This window comes from Fopius arisanus, unplaced genomic scaffold, assembly GCF_000806365.1.
Source record: "Fopius arisanus strain USDA-PBARC FA_bdor unplaced genomic scaffold, ASM80636v1 scaffold00025, whole genome shotgun sequence".
Taxonomy (NCBI): domain Eukaryota; kingdom Metazoa; phylum Arthropoda; class Insecta; order Hymenoptera; family Braconidae; genus Fopius; species Fopius arisanus.
In genome coordinates this window covers 610,660-633,690 of record NW_011887764.1, presented here as the reverse complement: position 1 = coordinate 633,690, position 23,031 = coordinate 610,660, and the positions used below count along the sequence as shown (strand labels likewise).

At 36.6% G+C, this 23,031-nt stretch overlaps 1 protein-coding gene across 3 annotated transcripts in view; it reads right to left on the bottom strand.

The window, feature by feature from the left end:
• Nucleotides 1-1,778: 1,778 nt before the first annotated feature.
• exd (extradenticle) overlaps nucleotides 1,779-23,031 on the bottom strand; it is a 34,449-nt gene continuing 13,196 nt past the window's right edge. The window contains exons 3-8 of one of the 3 annotated variants that reach the window (XM_011301921.1): nucleotides 14,368-14,621; nucleotides 9,404-9,594; nucleotides 9,179-9,314; nucleotides 8,815-8,911; nucleotides 8,065-8,240; nucleotides 1,779-5,133 (exon numbers count right to left, since the gene is read on the bottom strand). In XM_011301921.1, the coding sequence (XP_011300223.1) occupies nucleotides 5,020-5,133; nucleotides 8,065-8,240; nucleotides 8,815-8,911; nucleotides 9,179-9,314; nucleotides 9,404-9,594; nucleotides 14,368-14,621 (968 nt within the window). In that variant the 3' untranslated portion in view covers nucleotides 1,779-5,019. Of the gene's footprint in view, nucleotides 5,134-5,872; nucleotides 6,399-8,064; nucleotides 8,241-8,814; nucleotides 8,912-9,178; nucleotides 9,315-9,403; nucleotides 9,595-14,367; nucleotides 14,622-23,031 lie in introns of those variants that run through there. The other 2 variants (XM_011301922.1, XM_011301923.1) reach the window with 2 other exon arrangements.

The window sequence follows — 23,031 nt, the reverse complement described above, 5'->3', positions numbered from 1 at the left end:
TGTTCGTGTGTGCGCCGCGATAAAGCCTCAGATTTACGCGGCAGTCCCGTTGTTATAAAAAATTTTAATGAACAAAACTATATATGAAATTTAAAGAAGATAAACCATTGAAAGCTTTAACTTTGAATAAACCTACATTTAAATAAACCGTATAGGGGTTAAATGAAGTCGGAGGTGAACGTTGATGTGAGAAATAAGTTTTTTTCTCGCTCAAGTTAAGTATTGCATCAATCATTAGCATTGATTAATCATTTTTACCCTCTTTCCCAATTATTCCATGGAAAAATCCATGGAAATTAGAAACTTATATGAATTATGCCATAATAAACATGAAAGTTCGACAAATTTCATGCGAATTTGTACGTGAAACTCAAGCACTTGTTGAAAAAAGATTTTGGTACTGAAGTTTCAGGGCATTGTGTAATTGAAAAATCATTGTTTTCCAGGAAAAATCCGTGGGAGAAGGAATTTAATTCGGATTATATTATGAAAGTTAATGATAGTGAGGAAAGTTCAGGGAAAACTATCCTATAATCATCAATTCCTTGAAACTTCAGTACAAGTGCGGAAGTTCCGTAATTTGTTTTCTCTTTACATCAAGTCCAGTGTGAAATGCAGGAGGCAGGAGTTTGCATGAAGAAAACTTGTTTCTCGATGAAAGATTGTATCTTTATATAAATGAATATTGTATAGTAACGCGTAAGTCATCTCCAGGAGCCGTTAGAAATTGACTCTTTCTGCGAGGAATGTAAATTAAAGTAATTAATGAGATGTAGAAGGGGCCAGAGGAGGTGACTTAGGCGTGAGCTTCGTTTAATATTGTTGGATATTGTTTGACGAGAGGTGGATGAATTATTTGAGAGGTATTATTCTTAAACGACGCATCTGCCGTAACGTAAGGAAATTGGAGAAAGTCTTGCGGATTTAGGTGAACGAAGTGTGAGAGATAATTATTATTAACCAATGATTACATTATATTTGAGTGTGGAGATGGCGACATTGAGCGTGAGAGTGAGAGGTAAATGAATTTTAAGAGAAACGTAAACATGCATTATTAAAAACTATGTATTTACGCAGTATCGGAGTACCTACCTTATACATAAATATTATGCATATATAAATAGCTAGTTCAATTTGCAAAATTAGTGTGTATTGTCGCTTCGAAAAAAAGGAAAAGAAATACCCAGTCATTACTCGCCAGAAATCCAAACAAATGAAAACCCGAGAACAAAACCAATTTCAAGTTCATTCTTTTTTTAAGAAAAAAAAAACAATAAATAATGTATTAAATATTTAATATTCATATGTATTTTGGAGTTTTATTTCGTCGATTGATTATTTTCATCATTTCTTTATTATTATCACGAAATATTCTTCATTGCTCAAGTCAATTAAAATCCTATTGAATTAGGTATAACTTTCAATCAAAATTTAAGACTCAATTGGAATCTATTGTTTTAATTTGTATTAATTTGTATTAAGTGATTATCGAGAAACCTATGGATAGAACTTTTTTCTCGAAAATTTAATTAGCTAAAAAAAAATCATATAATATTTTCATTTGGAATCCATAGCTTTTGAGATAAATTGACTAATCAAGGAAAATTTCAAACATTTTCAACTAAATTTCAGTGAATCCTTCTTAATCCTCCCGGAATAATAGAAAGTCCAGGATAACCATCAGTCGATAACGAAAGTAACCGGGAATTTCAATCCTTTGAAATCCATCAACCTCTGAAGTGCCCACAAATCCATCCAGTCCATTAAAACTCAAGAGATAATAATTTTAGAGCCTTTTATTGAGTTTATCATAATGCATTCAATCGATACAATGATATCTTGTGGTATACTGTCGTCTCACAGGTCACTCGATCGTTAATTCCCCCAACGTTGAGCCGTCCATCAACATTTCCAAACAATGTTTGGAAATAAAATTGCCTCAAAAAATTATATTATATTCCCCCCAACGAACCACCATTGCTCTATATTTAAAAAATGATCGTTCAACGTTGGCCAGAGAATCCTCGACGTCGTGCCCTTCACAAACTTCAATTCAAAAACATATGAATAATCGAAGGAACAAAATAACTTGGGGATTTAGTCAATGGGACGGAGACAAAAATGTGAAGAATGCAGAGGAAAGGGATTTCAAATTTCACTCATCTCAAGTGTTTTCTCACAGGAAGGAATGAAAAATATGAATATATTTTATACAGCGAATCCATAAATGTTAAATGTTAATTCTCTCCTTATGATCAATTCACATTTTTTTGTTATTTTTCTCCATTTTTTTTTTGTATCATCACTTACTAAAATGTTAGGTAGTGCCTATGTCAGCCCCAAAGTCTGATAATCACACAATCAATGCATCATCATCCTGGGCATTCATTTTATCGTATACTAGCTGTGCCGAATGCACTTGTACTGGTCGCAAAAACAAATTCAAAAAAAAAAATTGAACCAAGAAAACAATTGAGGGTAGATAAATTGGCCAAAGATAGTAAACACGAAAATTTCTGCAATTGTCGCCGCAATGACCTGCGCGTCTTTTCTCTCCCTTTCTCTCTCGCTCTCTCGCTCTCTCTCTCTCTCTTGCCAACCCACGATCTTTTACAAATCAATACTACCTTTAGCCAATAGCTACACTCCTTTTGCGACATATTTATTAACAACAGTGTTAAACCGCCCAATCGCGTTTCCATCAACTGTTTTTTTTTTATCGTCTTCACCATTTTATACAATAAAAGAGGACTCCCTTCATTTCTCCTAAACACTAGTTACGAATCGTTTATCATCGATCGCCGTAGGTTTACCTCGTCCCCGTGTTCCTCGTTAACTTGTTTAATCAATAAAATTAATTCTATGTCGTATTTACTTGTCCAATCACTATAGTTTCTCCATGATTCAGTGACGAATTTTTTTCCGAAAAAAAAAAAGAACTGGATAAAGGATCCTCATTAGCAATACAAATGACGTAATTAATAATAATAATACACTTGTAAAAATGTAATCACGTTAATAATAATGGCAATAATTAAAATCATGGATAATATAATAAAAGCAACGCCGTTCGTAATGATGTCTTCAGCTGTTACAATCTGCCTAGAGACTAATCTTCATTTCTTCATTTATTATTTATATATAGTTCTATATGTATAGCTACAATATATAATATTTCCATGTTGAAAAATCGTATACATCAGTGTTGTGTTGCAGGACCATTGCTTAGTTTCCCATCTTAGTTTATTCTTTTTATTATTCCTCTTAAATATATAATATATATTCGTTCTCGTAAATTTTCTTCGTTTATCATTTTTTTTCTTTTTCACTGCTCTGCATCTCAGGAAGATTGCTAAATCTTTTGGGAAAGGCGGCATTGGATACAAGGAGTGCCGCAAAAATATATATCTTACTCTTTTTTTTTTAAAGAAGAGAGAGTTTCCTTCTGAATAGCTTTTCGTATCTTGTGGGGCTGATCTTCACTGTCGATATATTTTTAAAATGATAGTAGATGATAAGAAGACACTCCTTGTCCTCGGAAACAGAATATCTATCTTATTTTTATTTTAATATCGATCTTATTTCGTATTGCTCGCCATTTTTGGGAGAGCATTGGATCACAGATTGTAAGGTGATCGAGTCATATTCATTTGCATTATGTTTAAGGATTTGTTTAAAATGTTTCCAGTATCTTCTAAGGATTTCAAGGCGACAGCTCCTGAAAGCAGACATTGGCCACATGTAGGCACGCCAGGCGTAGATCGCCGAATATCTCAACTTTTTAAATCATTCATCGGTTTCATCCACAACTAATCTCTCCGTTAATTTAAATATTCAGGGGGTGGGGGTGGTATTTACACAAAGTACATGTACAATGGAAATATTGGAATTTACAGTTACGTGGATCTATGGACGATCAAACATGAATTATTGCAACTTAATAAATAGAGATTTTTTTTGGAAATATTCTAGTACCGCCACTGGAAGTTTTCAGGAATGTAATCATAATGCGCGCCGAAAGCAATTACTGTATAATAATGCAAGCAATATTTTCTGAAATATAGATAATTTTTACCAGTAAAGATTGTAATTGATTAATTGAATTCAATTGAATTGAAATTGTAATTTTTCCAATGCAATAACTAAATGATTTCCAAAAAGTTTTTCTCCGTCTGAAAAATTGAAGAAACGTGAAAAAAAAAATGTCTGACTCTTTTGCGTGAAACAGTGGACGAAAATAAATGAAATTGTGCCACGTGCTATGAAAATCATTGATTTAACGAAGTAAGAATGATTACAACATGCATGTACGATTTTCCAACATAAGAGACATTGCAAATAAGTTCGATATCTCTGAAATGACAAACGATAAACTTAATGGGTTAGAACGGCGCAACCAGGGTGACAAAAAGCTTAAACAATAAACGTAAAAAATTCTGGACCATGGAAGCATATTCAATAGCTAGGCGTAGATCAAATGAATATATTTTTTCAATGATGGACAATTGTGTGGGAAAAAACGAGAGTAACGCATGGCAACAGACAGGTGAGCATGAATCAATCGAATGGTACAAGTTCAGCTGTATTATAAGAATTCTCGGTGTATCATCGTATACAATGTGTTTTTTATCCTCCGTATTGTCTTATTCTAGAGAAACAGACACTCGTGTGAATGTCTCGATGAAATTTCCATCGTCACAAAAGTTCTGTTTCAACCATTCCAACTAAAATGATAACAGTACGTGGGGAGGAAGTGGGGGCCTGTGTGCGTGCTCTTGTGTTGGTTCCTCTGTCTGTGTTATTTATCATTTCTTGTGTTTAAAAAAATGTGCGATCGAGTGCGTTCACCACTTCCAAATGCACTTTCTTTTTCATTTTCTCGTGCGTTGGCAACTCTTTTCATCCCTCATCTCGCTCTTCCTGCTCTATGAATATCCCTTCGTTTGCATTATACTCTGTTTTTTTTTTGTTTATCTGTGTTACTTGTTATTTTTCTCGATAATTTGTTTAATTTCCCTCCTAAACCCGTGGTCGTTTTTCATCCCGGTCTGAATCTGAATCCGCTGAATCGTGGAGAGGCGGAAACTCTGGTACGGCATCGCGCTGCTGCATCCATCCAGCCCCCATCTTGCCCTGCGTGTAATTATTTCATATTGTTTTTCTATCCTTCCATTTGTTTTTTTTAATCCGAAAGATTTATTTTCAATCCAGGGTTGAAGTGATGAAATCATTCAAATCGAGAAAAAAACTCGAAATTTACAAGTACGTTCTCACAAATTTCAGAATATTCATCAAAGATCGTAAATTTCCACTTCAAAGCTGAATTTAAATTTAGACCTAATTCACTATCTATTCAATGAGATTTTTGCCCCAATTGCCAAAAGGAGAAACAATGAAGTGTGGATGAAATGATAAAACAACATTCGCATGACAAACACCCAGAGACTTCCACTCATCGAAGGAAAATTCAAATCTATCTCCAAGTAGTGAAAAATATGGCCTTCCCACCGCTCGTAGAGGATGATGTACGTACATTTCTAGTTTCGAGTCCACATGCACTCATGCCAAGAAAGTATTTCAATTTCCCCTTCATTCTAGTATTCATTAATATCGGGTAAACCTCCTCTGCGATCGGTAATTACACAGAAAAAAAAATGAACAATCGAGTAACGAAAGCCAAAAGAGCGACGAGTGATTTGCATATGCACAGAGTACGCCAGAACAACCTCACAATGTACTTAATATTTATCGTCCATCTGCACCGTTAGAAAAAAATGAACTTTCAGAAAAATTGATGCTTAATTTACTTCACGAATAAAAATAAAAAATTTTCTTTTTTATTTTATTTGCTTAAATCCATAAATATTCAGTTTTCGTGAATTTTTTTCTGAAATTTCAAAACCTGAAGAAATTCAGGAGAAATGATTTAACAGTATTTCATTTGGCGCACTCTGGGCATCTAAAACTATGTACAAAAAATGTATTCACTGGGCAGATTTATGCTACTCGATAGCCTAGGGCTCTACGCAGATTCTTAAATGATAATTCATTTTTTCTATAAATATTCGATAAATCTGAAATAATCTATTCCCAACTATTCGATCGATCTTATTGCACTTTTCGATAGTTTCACGAGGTTCAACGAGGCAATTCAATAGAAAATATATAGCTATAATTTTCAGCCTCTTTTCTTACAACTCCAATACCAAAAGTAGTGGAAATAATAAGATGGTATCAATAACCCGAAAATTAATATCAAACACGTAATATTGCACAATAACGACGAAAAATCTAATTTCACTCTTTCCAATTCTACAAAGTCGACAGTGCTTGTTGCAACGGAGAGACTCCATTCGTCCAGTCTCGATGATTATTATTGGAACATTAAAGCCTCGTCACTGCAAAACAACACGATAACCGAAATAAGAAAAAAAAAACTTGATCGATTGTTAACTTCCATTCGTTCGTTAACTTAAACCTCCCGCATTCTTTCTGTTAAACTTGCACTCAACTCTTTCTAAAACTCATTTATATCTCTTTCCTATCCTTGTTACGTTGAGGGAATAAAAAAATAATAAAATAAAAGTACTACGGTGGACTAATTATTAAAGGCCAGACTGTGCGAACTGTGCTTGTGACAATGTACCACGTTAATTCCCTAAGAGAAATAATAATTCGTTGCCGTCCCCCATGAAACAAATAACACCGTGAATGCAGACTATTTTCCCTATTTTATTTTCCTTTTCCAAAGGGAAAATGTGAAAAGCCAGTACAGAGGAGTATGCAAATGAAGTCGAATAAAGTTCAACTGAATTTAAAAACAAAAGGTGAAACAAGTTCTTTTATTCTCAACATATTGCTCATTGAAAAGTTCAGTAAAACATATGAGAATTTTTTCTATTTTAAACAATCTCCGTTGCAACAAACACAGTTCATATGGTTAGAGGCAAAAAAGCCAACTCTCCAAAATAACAAGAAACGCGTTAGATCGCCTGGAATACATTTTGTCACTGTTTCAGGAGATAATATAAAAGCAATAGTTAATGCCAGGGATAAATGTGAGTTATGAATAGACCTCGCGGTGAATTAAATCAACGGTATAACAGTGTTGTATCTCATTTGCATGGGGCTTGGATAAAATCCCAAAGAATGAGGATGAAGCGTGAAATAAAAACGAAAGGAACAGACAAGTTTCATTTCCGTGAGTTGGTTTGCCATGAGATGGTTAAATAGTGGAGTGTATTTCCGTGGGTTGATTAAACCGGAAGGAGTTAAAGGGTGAGCCAGAGCTCGTTAAAGACAAGAAGCTTTTCGGTGGTAACCTCCGAGAAGTGGTGTTTCAAGAAGAGTTGGAGGATACCATCGATACCAAGGGGGTGGCTGGGCTACTTTGATACCTGGCTAAAAAGTGACTTTGCAACTTCAATGCATACTAAGCGGCTTCAATGCTACCATTGTAGCTGTGTTGTTCTCAACATTTTTAAACCCCCTTCCAAGCTTCATGCTATTTCTTTCAGGTTGCTCTCCTAAGCCCATCTTTATGGCTACCCCCTGCCGAGAAACAACACAACTCAAGGGGTGGGTTTTGGTATTATTCAGCGAGGCACTACTGTCACGTTGTGCTTTCATACGTTGTACTTGAGAGGGATAAAGACAGATACAGGTACACACGGTTAATCCCACCAAAGTTCCGGGGATCTACGAGTTTGTGGAGGAATGGAGAGAGCAGGATAATGCACATGCGTCTAGTGGAAATAAGAGTAACGTAGCTCGAATATTACCAGAGGATAATTCCACGTTTTTCACTATTTTCTGGTGCTTCAATGTTTCTTACTACCTCAGTCGCCAGATTTTTCCATTATTCATTTTTTGAAAATTCAATTCGGTAGGAATTGAAATAGTAGAAATATATATACCGTCAATTTTTTATTGACAGCCGTAAGAGAACATGCTCAATAATATCCTAGGAAATATTCGAAACTACGTGACCAAACCCCAGACATTCCTCAAATGTAATGAACAATGATTTAAAACATAATAATTATTCGATGAGTTTTCAATTACCTGATGCATTGGGTCGTAGCCCATGGAGCCGTCGTTGTAGGGTTGCGATCCATAATCACTTCCATTTATTCCCATACCGTATCCAGCCATATCCTGAGGTCCACCTGGTGGTGCTGGTGACATCATCGGCGTTGGTGTACCCTGGCTGGCACCGCCCATACTGTACGGCGATGCTCCTGCAAAAGCTGCTGTAGAAACCATCGCGGTGCTTACATAGATCGAGGGGTAGCTAACTATTTTTCATCTACATAAAAAAAAGATCTCTTTCCCTCATTGTGAATCCTTCGTTGACCAAAAAAGTTAACCCTAAACTTAATCGACACTAATCCCTAACTATTAATTTTATTGAAAATTCGAATTCCCAACGGATACAAAAGAATCTCCTCCTCTCTCCATTTTTTTTTTCTCTCTTCCGAAGAACAACAGCTCATTAGATTTATCGGCAGGAGAGGGGAAACAAAGAAACGTAGGTAAGTGAATGAGCTGTAACTCACTTGCCAAATGATTTACGATAATGAGAGTCACGCTACCACGGTACTATACAAGGATTTTTCCATTTTTTAAGGACGAGGGATTCACAAAATGAAAATGAAAGAAGTAAAAAAAAAGTTTGCAAGAGGAACAAACATAAAAATTCATGTTTTCGTAAGATAATAAATTCTCTACCCCTGAGAATACTATTTTTGTTTGTGTAATTCGTATTATCTGGGTGGATATTTCATCCACTTGATTCTACTTTTCACAACTTACCAGCAGCCTTTTTCGCCGCGTATAAATTCGCCTCCTCTTGCGCTTTACCGATGTTTTTCTTGTAACGTATCCTCTTGTTACCGAACCAATTGGATACCTGGAGGAAAAGAAATGTTTATTATTGAGGGGGTTATATTTTATGAAAGCCATGTGTTTTTCTTTGAATGTCATCTCTATATGAGTGGCAATGACAATAAATCAAATGTTTTTGTAGAGTTCTCATTTCATGAAACAGATTTTTTTGTTTGTTAATATGAGAATCATACATGTTAATATGAAATGCAATTGTCCTCTACGTGTAATTTTTTTTTAATAGAAATGAGTGGAAATTAATGATGTATGTTAAAAAGTTGAATGAATTTACCTGACTGACTGTGATGCCACACTTTCTCGCGAGCTCTTCTTTCGCCTCTTCACTTGGGTAAGGATTGCTTAGGTGTGAATAAAAGTACTCGTTCAGTATTTCGGAAGCTTGTTTGCTAAAGTTTCTTCGTTTACGTCTGCAAAAGAACACAATTGAAAGAGCTTGATGGTTTGAATAAGGGTAAAATGGTTAGCATTCATAGAGTTAAAAAGAAGAAGAACTAACCTAGCATCGAGGAATCGACTCCTGAGGATCATAACTGCCTCACAAGTCGACTGTTTGAGCTGCATCTGGATGCTGGAGAATTTTTTGTGTATGATCTGCACCATCCTCTCGATTTCCTTTGGGGTAATTGGCCTTGTGCGACTCTGCTCTCTCAAGAGATTCATCACGTGGGTCGTGAATTCATTGCAAGCCTGTAAATGGAAGACTTATTGAATTTGCTGTGTCAATCATAATCAATATGATTGATATTATTAGGGAATAAATGAATCAGTAGAACCTTTGAGCGAAATTCCATTATCTACACAAGTTGTAACTCTGCCTTTGGAAAAAATAATGTTTCTGGTTCAATACAATTTTTAAGAATTTCCCAATCAAAAAATATATTCGATAATTCGTCGGAAAAATTAACCCAAGCTGTAAATTTCAGCTGAATTGATGAGAAAAAATTAAATTCGAAACATACAGGTTAAATATGCTCATTATTCTTCTTAAAAAATTTGAATTCTCTTGAATTTGTACTGAGCCAACGACTTCTCTGAAAATAATTATTTCACATCCATTAAGTCTCATTTTGTTCTAATGCCCGATTTCAATATAAAAAATGGAAAAAAGTCTAAGTAAACATTGAACATTAATGGGGTCTCCTAAAAAAATCGAAAATTTCTCAGACTCTTGAAAACAATGAACTGACGTCAAATGAGGTTTCATATTATGGAATAATACTTCGATATTACTTGAACAATACGAAAAAGGAGAAAATCCAGTAGAATGTTCGAACCCCGAAAAAATGCATTATTCGAAACGGCGGCTTCCAAGGGGAAGACTCTTGATACCCCCGGTTGATATCAGTATTCCCGACGACGTTGGGTAGCTTTTCCTCCGGGGAAAGCGTGGATGAGGGGCAGACTGAAGGGGAAAAGAGGGCATGAGCCACACTGGGGAGGATGGAAAAGCGGATGGCTTGCAATTTCGGAATGGATTCCACTCTTGCGTCCCCACCTTGGACCCCTATACTCCACAAACCACCCAGAGCCCGGAGGGGTGGATCAGGATCGCGCCCGTCTGCTGCCACCGAGAATGGCCGTAGGGTGGTGAAAACGAGAAAAAGAGGGTGAGATTGGATGGATCCCCCTGATACACCCCTCGTTTCTCCATTCGGCTTTTCCTCATATTCCCGGGGTTTTCCTATTTCATCAAAAATTGACTCCTCCAATGTCCTCAAGAGTAATCGTCTCAGAGACTAAACTCCAGTGATACGTGAGAATTGAAAATTTTCACGTGGAATTATTCGGGGATGTGAAACTCGGAAAATTGCAAATTGACTGAGGAATGCAGACACATCTAAATATAGACGTCGGTATTCTCACTCACTCGTGGATGGAATTTCCTCGTTGGTCTTACCCTGACGCAATATATCCTGAGTATTTGTGAATCTGATGAGTTTTCATAAAGTTGGAATATCAACTTCAATGTATTTATGGTTATGGCTTCCTCTTAGATATTACACTCAAGCTACCATTCCATTTTCATCGGAGAACCCAAGTATTTCAATAGCTAAGTGCTTTTCTTCACGAAAAAGCTTCTCCGCATGAATTCCATTATTAACAATATTAACTCAATAATAACGTGGTAAAGTGGTTTAAGGGTGTTATGCCCTATTTTAGACAAAATTACTGATTTTTTGAGTTTTCTGACAAATCGTTGATCGAATTGACTCGAAAAAATGGACCGTTTTTGCATTTCATCAGTATTGCATGGTGATGCCAGGGAGTCATTAAATAATAATAATTATTATAAATTGCAGAAATCGTGTGTTTTTTCGCGTCCATTCGATCAACCATTTGTCAGAAATTTCAAAAAACTTCATTTTGCATCCAAGTGGACAAAACATCCTTTACCCGATTTTTTTTACTAATCAGTTTTCCAATCAAAAACTTGAAATCTTAAAGAGATAATGCTATTTTTGTCAGGACCTTTTTTGTAGAACTCGGTGAGAGGTACAGAAAAGATTACCAGATCAATTCCGTTATCTTTTTCGGTTTCGGAGATATTTCACATAACTTCACCGATGAATCGAGTCGATTTATCTAAACTTACTACATAATCACCAATTTCATTTTTAATTCTCTCATTGCGAAATTGGAATGCCTTGGGGTGCCGAAAGTGCTATCGAAAAATCTATAGAATAAGCTCGAAATATTTTTAGTGGAAAATCAGGGGAAAATGTCACCCCCTGGATTTATCGAATATACGATCTGACCCGTTGTACTTTGTCTCTCTTGTTTCATCTCAATAGACGGGAAAAAAAAGTTTCTTCTGAAGTGAGAGATTTCTGTGCGGACAATAGGGGAAGGTGAGGTAAGATTAGAAGAACCTGTCTTATCTTACGAGGAGATATTTCATGTTTAGTTTCCCCCAGTTGTGTTTCCCACTAGCGGCGGAGGAAATAGGAATGAATGAGAAAAATCCTTCGTGACAACTGAGATTCTTTTTTCAAGAGAATTCAAGGGCAATGATTCAGCAAGAAAATTCGACATTTTTAATAAATTCTATCTATTAATTTCATTCGCGAAGTCGTAAAGGGAAATCAATCCAGTTTTGCGTTTCCTCTAATACCGGTTTATTAAAAAAATATTGTTTCAGAAAAAAATCTGAAAAAACATTTTTGTAGAAAATTTTATCGGCTACAAAAAAAATTCTTCACTGTTACAACCATAGTGGAATTATATATTTGAGTTTATATATTGTTATATATTTTTTTCTTTTTTTTGTAGTCATAATAAATGTTCCGGAAGACCGGAAGGGGAATGGCTTGTGCATTCGCAACGTTATACAGAACAGCATAACTATTAGATGAAGTTTGAGTTTGAATTTAATTATTTATTTAATCCATCAAATTATTGCAGAAGCGATAAAAATGACCGGAACTAATTATAAGAAATGAATAAATTGTGGTCAGAATGAAAATTTTAAGACAATTAGTGAAAAATCATATATTCATCAGAGAAATGCATTGTTATGGTTTGAAGCTGCTGTATCATGAGTGGTTTAATATTTCAAGTGAATTTTTTTCCAGCAAATTTTAACTACTAAACATTAGTGCATGTATATTCAAAGGGGGTTACGTGGGCGTGTTTACGACTAGGAAAAACATGAATACCGCTGACACTTGGGTGAGATACGAGGGGGGTGTGTACTTTCCGTCACGCGGGGCAGAAAAATATTTTCCGCCTCTATAAAAAAACGAGGAAAAATGCATCTGATGAACGACGAGCATAAAAATCATTCGAGGACACCCGTTAGGTGACCCTTGGCCCATCTGCAGTGCAGGTTACACGCGATCGGTACCGAGAGGTACGTCTTCGGGGCCCTGAGTTGATAGAAAATTTCACAATGTCACTTACAGCCCCTGACATCCCCAATTCATTCAAACTGATGAAATAAACATGAAAGTGGCATTTTGTCAAATTAATTTTTCAATTGACCAACAGGAATTTAGATTGAGAGATGTTAACGAACTCGTTATTGAATATCAATTTTTCAATTGATAATTTCGGGAGTAAAAATTATGCTGTTCTATTAAACGGATTATTAATTGAGAAAACAATGTTTAATGTTGACTGAGTGTTATTAATACTTATGTCGCGAGTGGAATAATTAATTACCCACAGGACAGTCTGACTATTTTGATTAAATCGTTCATAATTAAAAAGGCTAGGCTAGATTCAATAATTTATTGGCAATTTATCATTTTTTCTTTGGTGGACTGGGTGAATGACACGATTAAAATTCAAATGTTGCAAATAAAAAATGTAAAAAAAACCGGATAAAACAAGAGGAAAGACCAAATCAGCGGAGGTTTAGCGAAATTATCTCGTTTGAAATGAAACCTTGGTTGTCACGTGAAAAGATATCCCAGGTATGCATTATACGTCGAAGTGAGAGCCAGACGGCACGCGATACTCGTATCTCGTTGTTCCACGATGGCACGACACGCGAGATTTTACTTAGGCAAGCGCAAGCGCCGGTTCATTAGCACGCAAATCGCCGTTGCATTCTGTCTACCCTCTAACTAAAGCCCCTTCACCGAAAATTACGTTTTCTTATCGCTGGAATTTGCCCCAGCACCAAAGGGAGACTAACTAGTCAGTGGAGAGCCTCCTATAAATCCAACGAAATAAGTCCAACGCGAAAATCATATTCTATTCAACGAAATCGTTACCCATTCAATTAACCAAAGAAGAAACCGAATAATTGAATAACTGCGGAGGCTTTCCACTTTTTTTTTGCATTTCTACGTCAATTCAATTGAATGGTATTTCGTATTTAATTGGACTTTTCTTAAATTACATTTTTTAAAATATTGAAAATCGATAAAATTGATCGGTTTATGTCTCATAAATATTGTGTATCATTTTTCAAATGTATTTTATGCTGGGGATATAACGAGTTTATTGTTTCTAAAGGCAGATTGCAATGAATGGATTTCTGGGAATGCAAAATAAAATCGTAAAACCTAGACTGTTAAAAAATTTTATCTGAATTTTCGTCGCCAAATTCGGAGAATTTTTATCGGGGAAATATCGAATAGAAAATGAATGGAAAACCAGAAAGGGCAGATGGCGATCTAAAGGAATATAAAGTTGACAATGAATATTCATATTACATCCAATGTTTCAATAAATTGAGAAATTTTCATCTTCATGTATCCAATAATTTGAAAATTTCATTGAATTTTCAGGGAAACCCAAAAATTTCATTGTCCTTTCCTCTAAATCTTTACCTTTACTCTATTATCACTGTTTGGGAAATTGAAACACAGAGAGAAATTTTCAGTGATTTTTGTCTGAATTTTCTGTGAGAAATTCCCCAATGAGTGAGCGAACGTCAAGTTCTGTAATTATTACAGAACACTTCACGCCATCAATCAACTGTATAGAAAAGATATATTTTTTTCAGTCTACCTGTTCGTATTTCTCTAGTTCCTGGTGGTAAATCTGTCGAATTTGGGCGAGTTTGGCACGATAGTCAGAGTGCTCAATGGCATTGTCCGGTTGGCCCTGAGGTCCAGCAGCAGCAGCTGCTGATGCTGAAGCTGCTGCACCAGCACCACCACCTTTTTCCGGACCAGCAACACCCTCAGCCACCAGCATATTATCCAACCTCATCAACTGGGGATCTGGTGGTTCATCCTCTTGGGTATTCCTCAGGGACAGCACTGCAAATAAAAAAAAAATAATACAAATAAATAACGAGTTCGTGCATTGAACGACAAAACCGAAGTATCAGTGACCAGTTGAGTGAAATAAAAAAACAGGATCAAAGGACAGTAACGTAAAGAATGAGTTGGAGTTTAGATAAACGTCGCAATGAATGATAAAAAATAGAGAAGATTCACTGGGAAAATATCAAGAATCGACAGTCGTTTTACTTCCACGCCACTCGCACGTTTGTCGAATCATAAAAGAATCAATTTCACTATCCATCGAGTATGCCCTATCCCTTTCAACCCCCCTTCCCACCCCTTCAGTGTTTTCTCCCCATCGTTTTTTTCTCGTGCTCGAAATCGACATTCTATGGCGCTCTATTCCTCCTCTTAGCACTCGCCTCTCTCATTCGCTATCTCTTTTTCAGGGTGAGGGTTTTGCTGTACGCAGTGGTTTAGAGTGGGTGGGTTTTCTCTATGTGCGGTAACAGCGGTTTTATTGTACTTTTACGGCGCGTGATGGAGCTGGACGAGCTATAAAAACGCTCGCTGCTGGGAGTTCTACCCACCGCCGACGTCTTACCCGCATGGGGCTGTACATGTTTCCTTCTATGTACTCACACACACATCTTACTTGCTATCAACTGAATTTTCTACGGTACATACCGTCCAATCAGTCTAATTTTAGGGCGATGCATTTAACAAATTTGACAGTTGGTGTCGTCAATCATGTTCATTGCACTTCGCGCGAAATTTATAGGCGAGTCTAAAGAGTTATCCAAAAAACAAAAATATCCGAGAAATTGTCTACATATTGTTATATCCAGAGTACGATAGTTCACTACACAGGTGCATTCAAAATTGGGGCAGTTTATTAATTGCAATATAATTGGCAGATGTACCATGCACCATACCTCCGAAGAGAAAGAAAAAAATGTTAATTTATGTGGCTATGCAACATTACCATAGTAGTGAAATATTTAATCTAATTATTTTTTAGGAAAAAAGAGGATTTTCAGAAACCGAAATTATTAATCGCTGCGTTACATAGTGATGAGACGAATAATAATTTTATTTTTTAGAAATAATGGGTTTACCCTAAAAAATAATTGAATTGAAAAAAAAGTGAAAATCTATAGAAATCATAAAAATTCAGGGAATCCTTTTTGCTTTTGTTTTTCAGATAAATTGAAATGAACAATAGAATTTCATAAATGATTCCAATCGAATCAATAAATCTAGCAATTGACACGTCACCGTTAAGGGCCCGTGTAATGAATTCACTCCTCTAATCCATTTATACGACGTGTAACAATTAAAAGCGAAGTAAAATTTCCAAAGTTGGTGAATGAGAATTATCCAAATGTCTCAAGGGAGAGGAGAGTCGAGAGAGCCCTTTAAAACTGTGAACTGAAAAGAAATGTCGAGCATTACAACGAGGAATTCTTCTCCACCGATAACTTCCAGGGAGTTTTAATTAAAACGCCCCGATGAAAACTATCGACATGGAGTTGTTTATGTGCAATAATTTACCGTATAAATTGAATGAAATAACGAATAGTGGAATTGAGACAATCAGAGGGGAGGACTTAATGCCCAATAATCCAACTATTAGGCCACCAGGGCGTAACTATGCCACAAGGAGGTGGAGGATTTCAAGAGGGAAGAGACTATATCACTTCATACACTATCTTTCTCAGTACATTGTACATCCACCCTGTATGGTTTTCCTACTAGAGGGCCCTTACAAGCGCGTAAACTCAGTTTTACTGGCAGTTAACATTTTACGACTGAAACGGTCTGCCACGGGCTCCCACCCGTCCAACGCACCCCATCCACCCCAACAGTTTTACTTTGCACTACTCTGCTCATCCTCCATATGCCTCAGTACTTACCAATTGTAAGTGGGTGAATTATCATGTGTTTATAGGGGATCGGACTTTAATACTGAGCTTTCCACTGACCAAAAAATAATAGTGCAGATCAAACAATACCTCCTATTATTCGAAGCAATAACCAATGGCTAAACATTTCTCCATTTTTTGGATATTTTTGCTAGACTTTTACTATAAAGAGGGGAGAGCCCGGAAATGGTATCGACGAACGCGGAAAAAAATGGAGTTATTATTTCATGAAATTTATCGAGATATACTAAATAGTAAAGATTATATTAAACGTTAATTTTTTTTAGTGTTAATGAAGCATAAACTGTGGAACTATGTAAGATATTACGGGAAATTACGTATTACGTATTACGAATGTAACATGTCTGTTACTCAAGAAGAAAATTCTATAACTTGTATAATTATTATAATTTTATTATGATGGGTGAGGGATGGGGACTAAATGTAAAAACCCGAATGCAAATGCAAATGGGAAGTGTGTGATGAATAAAACTAAAAGCTTATTAATACAAAAATAAAAGAAAATCTTTGCCTGTAAAGCAACAGATTAAAGAATGAATATCAGTTCTATGAATGAAAATAGATAATGCGTGAGTTTTGAGGGTGAAAATATAGATTGGAAGGAAATATTTTTTTGTACATTTTCGTTGAAGGGGCGTAAGGCTTTTAGAAAATTCAATTTCCCAAGGTTTTCCTCGGAGACTTGACGAGGAATGCAATCGCATCCGGAGAAAAGAAAGAAGTGGGAGGAGTAGGAATAAGAGGAATAAGGGAATGAGAGGATGCTGGTAAAGCCGAGGGAAAATGTTAAGGGTCTTCGCACCTCGAAAAGCCCCCGCCCGTTCACTTTTTCTCGTTCATTTCGGGATAAAATCCTTCGGGAATGAGGGAGAGAGGACCCTGGGATTCTCCGGGTCGTGTCAATCCTCCAGGGCGACGGGATATTGACACCCGGCAATAATAATATCCGTAGGCCCTCCACTGATTCAGGTTGTCTCATCCGTTCTTTCTCCATCAATTTTTTTTTATGGGAAAAATGGATGACTGATTCGACGTCCGAAAAAATGAGAAAGCATGAAAATCTTCATTCCCCCAATTCCTGAATTCGTCGGGCAATTTTTAACATTGCGTGTTCAATATTTAGTTTTATTCATCACGAATTAAAAAACTTTTTTTCAATTTTTGTTGAAAAGTGGGATAAAATTATTTAAACACTGTACCTAGTACTTGCTATTTGTCATCATTAGAATTATTGATTTGTAAGAAGAGAAATTAGAGAGAAATTTCAGAGAATAGAAATTTCAAAGAAATGTTTAATTTAATTATAGATTTCGAATTATTGAACCTAGATAATTCAATGGAAATTTTTTCAATTTTTTTATAAAAAATAATGATCATAAAGATTTTTTTCCGAATTTAACAAATGCGTAATTTTCCGGTCTCCATTCACTATTCCAAAATGTATACCAACTGATTGAATTCTCAACGATAATTAAATAATGATAACTATTCCATTAACGCTACAACCGTCACATGAATGAGTAAATTATATATAGTCATCTGCAGTGATAATTATTTGCCAAAAGAAATGAAATTTCCATCCCCAAATAATGTGATGTGGGATTTTAATTTGAAATTGAAGTCATGTGAAATATTTAGTGGGCCCGACGTGTATTAAAATTGACCGATATGATAATCGAGTTTGGTTAAAAAAGTTAATTGAGTGGAGGGAGTGAGAAGTCCCGTGGGAGCACTCACTTCGATTGGATATTGCAGAAGACAGGGTATAGGCGTATACCGATGAGTCCCCGGTCGGAGGGATAAATTTCGGTTACCTATCAAAATGGCACAACCCAAAATATTGCCTCGAAAAATTCCAGCAAAAAATATTACAACTGAAAAAAATATTGCGTCAATATTTTTAAAAATAATAAATGATTAAAAAAAATGAATGATGTCGTAATATCTCGTACTTCTAACATTCTTCGGGCTAATATTTTCGCGGAGTAATTTATTTACATTATAATATTTTTTTGGAATATTTTGAGGGGAAGATTATAATTGAATAAAATTTAGAAAGGTCACCGAAATTTTAAACTCCGATATAGCCTTCATCCCTTCAATGCCGAGGGGTTGAACTGAATTTTAGTGGCGAGAAATCGCTCAATAATTGTTACAGCTCGCTTTGATCGCGTAAAACACGTCGTAAACGTCTCCGTAGGGCGATCCACCCCCGACTCCTGAGGGGTATGCGAGAGGGTGGCCCTCTTCAACCTCAAACTGTCCGTACAAAATTTTTTTTGCCTAAACAAAAAGGGTATTCTGACGATTTATTTCGCCCAGAGAAAAATAAAATTTGGAGTTGTCATAAAAGTCGTTAAAGAATGGCATTAAAGTACTTAAAAACATTCTGGTTGACACGGGAACGTTAAACAGATGAAATCAGTGATAACAATTCCAGCCTCCCCCTGGGTTTTCCCCCCCATTTGGTTAGCAGAGGGTCGAGGGAAAATTTTATGGTCGGAAAATCACCGAATAATTGTTACGGCGCGCTTTTGATCGTATAAAACACCTCGTAAATGTCAAAGGGAACTCGAGATGGTCGAGTGGGGGAGGGTTTCGAGGATCTCCAGCCTGGGGATAAGGGGACACACCATTATGTCGCATTATCGGCCGAACTTCAGGGTAAATTGAGACTTCAGTTGCATTTATACTGGGTGTATGTTTACAATACCGGAATAACGCAACTCTACTCAAAATGTAGTGCCAAAGTATCAATTTTCATTTGGAAAAGTCCTACTATTTTTTCATACCCTCACTCATGGCACATAATAAATAATAATAAAAAATTATGTTAATTGTTCTGCCCCAACAAAAATTCTCCTCATTTAAATAAAATTCTATAACCATTGAATCTTTCCATAAAACATCCGACATTTTTGGTAATGATGTGTAAAATAAATGCAGTGGGTTGATAAGAAAATAGTTCTAGTATTTATTTGTAATAATAAAGAGGGAAGATGTGGAAAAAACGAGCGATATCTCAAGAAAGGAGTGAAAACTCGAAAACGCTTCAATTTCAGACACACAAATTACTCCGTAATTCAACAAGCGAGCTAAACTGAATACCCCTCGAGTCAGTACCCAAGTACATACACTAAACCAGTTGGGTGCCGAGGGGATGGTCCAGGGGTAGGGGGATGTTTTAATGAAACGTGGATGTTAGAATGACAGGAATGCTGCAAAATGGTCGAGGCGTGCCGAGCGCAGCTCATACCCAACACACCCCCATCTTCTGCATCAAGTCAGTCAGCTACCCTATGTACCAAGCCATGTACAACCCTATGTACCTGACGAGTGTCTCGGTCGAGTCTGCGAGGAAAATTAAGTCCCGGCTTTCATCCTACAGGTTATTGGACTCGGACAAAAAAATGAATAGAATTTCCCACTCCAGTTTTTCCATTCTCCCTCTCAACTCACTACCACCCCATGCCACCCCCTACATCCTCTTTTTTCTGTCCCTAGACATGAGGCAATGAGGGATGAAGTCCACGGGAGAGAGAGTTAAGGCGATTTCGCCGTGTGGGTGGACGACATAACGGGTAACTGGGTGGGTATTAATAAAACGTTCTACACGGAGGACGAGGGAAAAATAAATTCTTATTGCCTGGCGAGTCCGGTATTTCCGCAATATACGGCGCAGGTGTACCGAATGTTTCGCCCTATTCCACCCCCACGTACCCACCCACCCTCTTCATCCCTCTTGCATTTCACTCTGTCTCGCACACAACTCGTATGGATGGTCCACGAGGGGGCGTACAACCCCTCACCAACGTTTCAACGTATACATAATCCTCCCCCTTCTCCCTTACCTCCCTTCACCCCTCATCCCACATCATGCCACCCCCTACACCACCCCGAGGAATAATGCAGGGACGGACCAAGTTACTGGATGCCAGAAGTATTTAAGGATCGACGACGACATGAACGAATAGTTATAAAATATAAATTATATTAGTTATAAAAAATAGTTACAAATAGTTATTTATTATTAATACATATACCCATGTATGTATAGTTATTTACAATCATTTTGGATATTTGCGATTTTTTTTTGGACTTCACTCTGATTATAAAAAAAAAATTCTCGAGAATCAGATGCAATTTATCCCTATGCGTACGACTTGAAATTATGTACTTGGGCCACGGTATTGTAATGTATAGAAATAATTGATAGTAATCAATTTTCCAATGCGAAGTTAGTTTTAATTATTTCATTTAATTTTCATGGGATAACCAGTCGAAATAAATACTTTTTGCAAAATATAATTTGAATGACAGAAACGAGCACAAAATTGTGCGAAGTTGAAGAGAAAAATTATTTATCACTTCTGGGAAAACTCTCTTAATTTTATGAAACCTGGGAATAATTTTTTCTCCATGGGATCCACGAAACTTCAAGATTTTCATTATTAGTGAAAATATGTTGAATGAAAAAAATATTGTTTTTTTCGATTTTTGTTGATAAGTTGAATTTTCAGGTACAGCAGGAAAAAGAATTGTTTATTAATTAATTAAAAAAATAAATACATATTTATATATATATGTATTCATTATTAAAATGATTTTTTCATTTTTTCAATTTTTCATTTTTTTTAAAAAGAAAAGAAAATGTTTAAACATTAAACAGTCGATTGCTATCAAATAATCTATAACACCAATCGCTAATTCCCAAAAACGAAAAATTATTTCTAGATCCAAGATCTCGATTTTTCCAATGAAATCCTACTGTATGGAGGACGATTTTCGGTAATTGATCCGGAGCTTGCATAACAATATTTTAATATTGAAATGTAGTTTTGTTTTTCCCGGTAGTTTCACGTCGGCGCGATGCCCTTTACCTCCGTCCGCGTCGATTCGATACGTCTGGCAGAAAGCATTTTCTCTACATCCCCCTTTTTTAGAGGGTCTCCGGGGGGGCGGCGGCGGGTGGCAGAGGGCAAGGGGGTGAAAGGGGGGAGGGAGAGAGAGAGAGAGAGAGGGGCGAGGAAGTGCGCCAACGCGCCAGAAGGGCCAAGGGGTGAGAATGGCAACGTGGCGTATTGATCGAGTGGCTGCCGGCACTCTTCTGTCTCACCCCGTATAGACCCACCCCCTTTCCACCCCTGTCGTGAGAGAGAATGAAAGAGTGAATGAGACAGAAAGGGAGTATGAGAGAGAGGGCGAGCACACGTCCCTTTTGAAACTCGCGTGTTTACGTTTCCATGCCGCGGATTTTCACGCACACCCTCTGGAAATAATTAATTATTGACGTTGTAATTCAGTTTTTGTTTTTTTTTTCCCTTTTTTTTGGATGCATCAATTTTTGAGGCTGCTTTTCGAGTGCATCCCGGAGATTATCATGTGGAAATAATTTTCAGGAGTGAAATATCATGAATTAACTACAGTGCAGTGAAAAAGAAAAAATGAATGCAGGATGCAATTTTATGGTAAATTGAGTTTGGTGGAAATTTAAATCGAACAGAGTGGATTTTTACATGAACGGCCCCGGGGTCAGCGGAATCGGGAGTTGAAAAAGTTTATTCGGACGAGAAATGAACACCGGAAAGTAGACGCCATGTACGTTTCGCAGAATGTATAAGGCGAGATAAAAGATTCAACGCAGGAAAAGGATTGCGATTTTTTTGAACGACATTGTGGGTTTCAAATGAAAAGGCCCCATTAATGGGCAGTTTACTCTATATTTGAAGTGCCCATGAATTGAAGGAATAATTTTTAAAAATATCAATATTTGAAAATGTTTCGATTTAAGAAAGATCAAGAAGTATGAATTCTCAAATTTTCTTTATCCAATTAGTTTATCTCATAGCTTCAGCAATTAATTTAGTAAACTAATTAGATTGTTTATTATTCATTTTATACAAGAGGTGGATCAATAGAATAATAAATGATAAAGCCACACGAGATGATTCGAATGTTCCCCATAATTCTATTCTCCGAAAGAGGAAAAAAATTGTATGGAAATCTAGGAATATAATAGCCTGCCAAAGGGGAATAGCTTGGTTTCATTTTTCGGCACTAGTGCTTCCCGAGGGAGACATAACTGCACTTCATCCAGCAGAATCTCTCCTTTTTTTTCTAACTCCTAATGAGAAGTAGTGCCTCGAGGGGCACGTTCGAGGGCCGCTCAATGAAGCCTCCCACATTTTTTATTCCTTTAAATCACTCAGCCAAAGAGGAAAAAGTCACGTTTTTGGTTTATCGAAAAATTTTCGCTTGGTAAAGCTTACAAAGGACACTGTTGGGAAAGTTTGGCGAGAGCTCACGTCGGGGATTTTCCGTCTCATTTCGGACAGGGATTTTCGACGCCATCTCCAGTTTTTTATTCTTTTTTTTTTTTTAAGGACAGTTGCACTGACCGAACGTATAGAAAAATCGAGGTGGACATTGCGCGGAGTTTATGGAGCTGGGGAGAAGAATAACGTCGAGCTTTTCGTTTTTTTTTTGTTCGGGAAGTC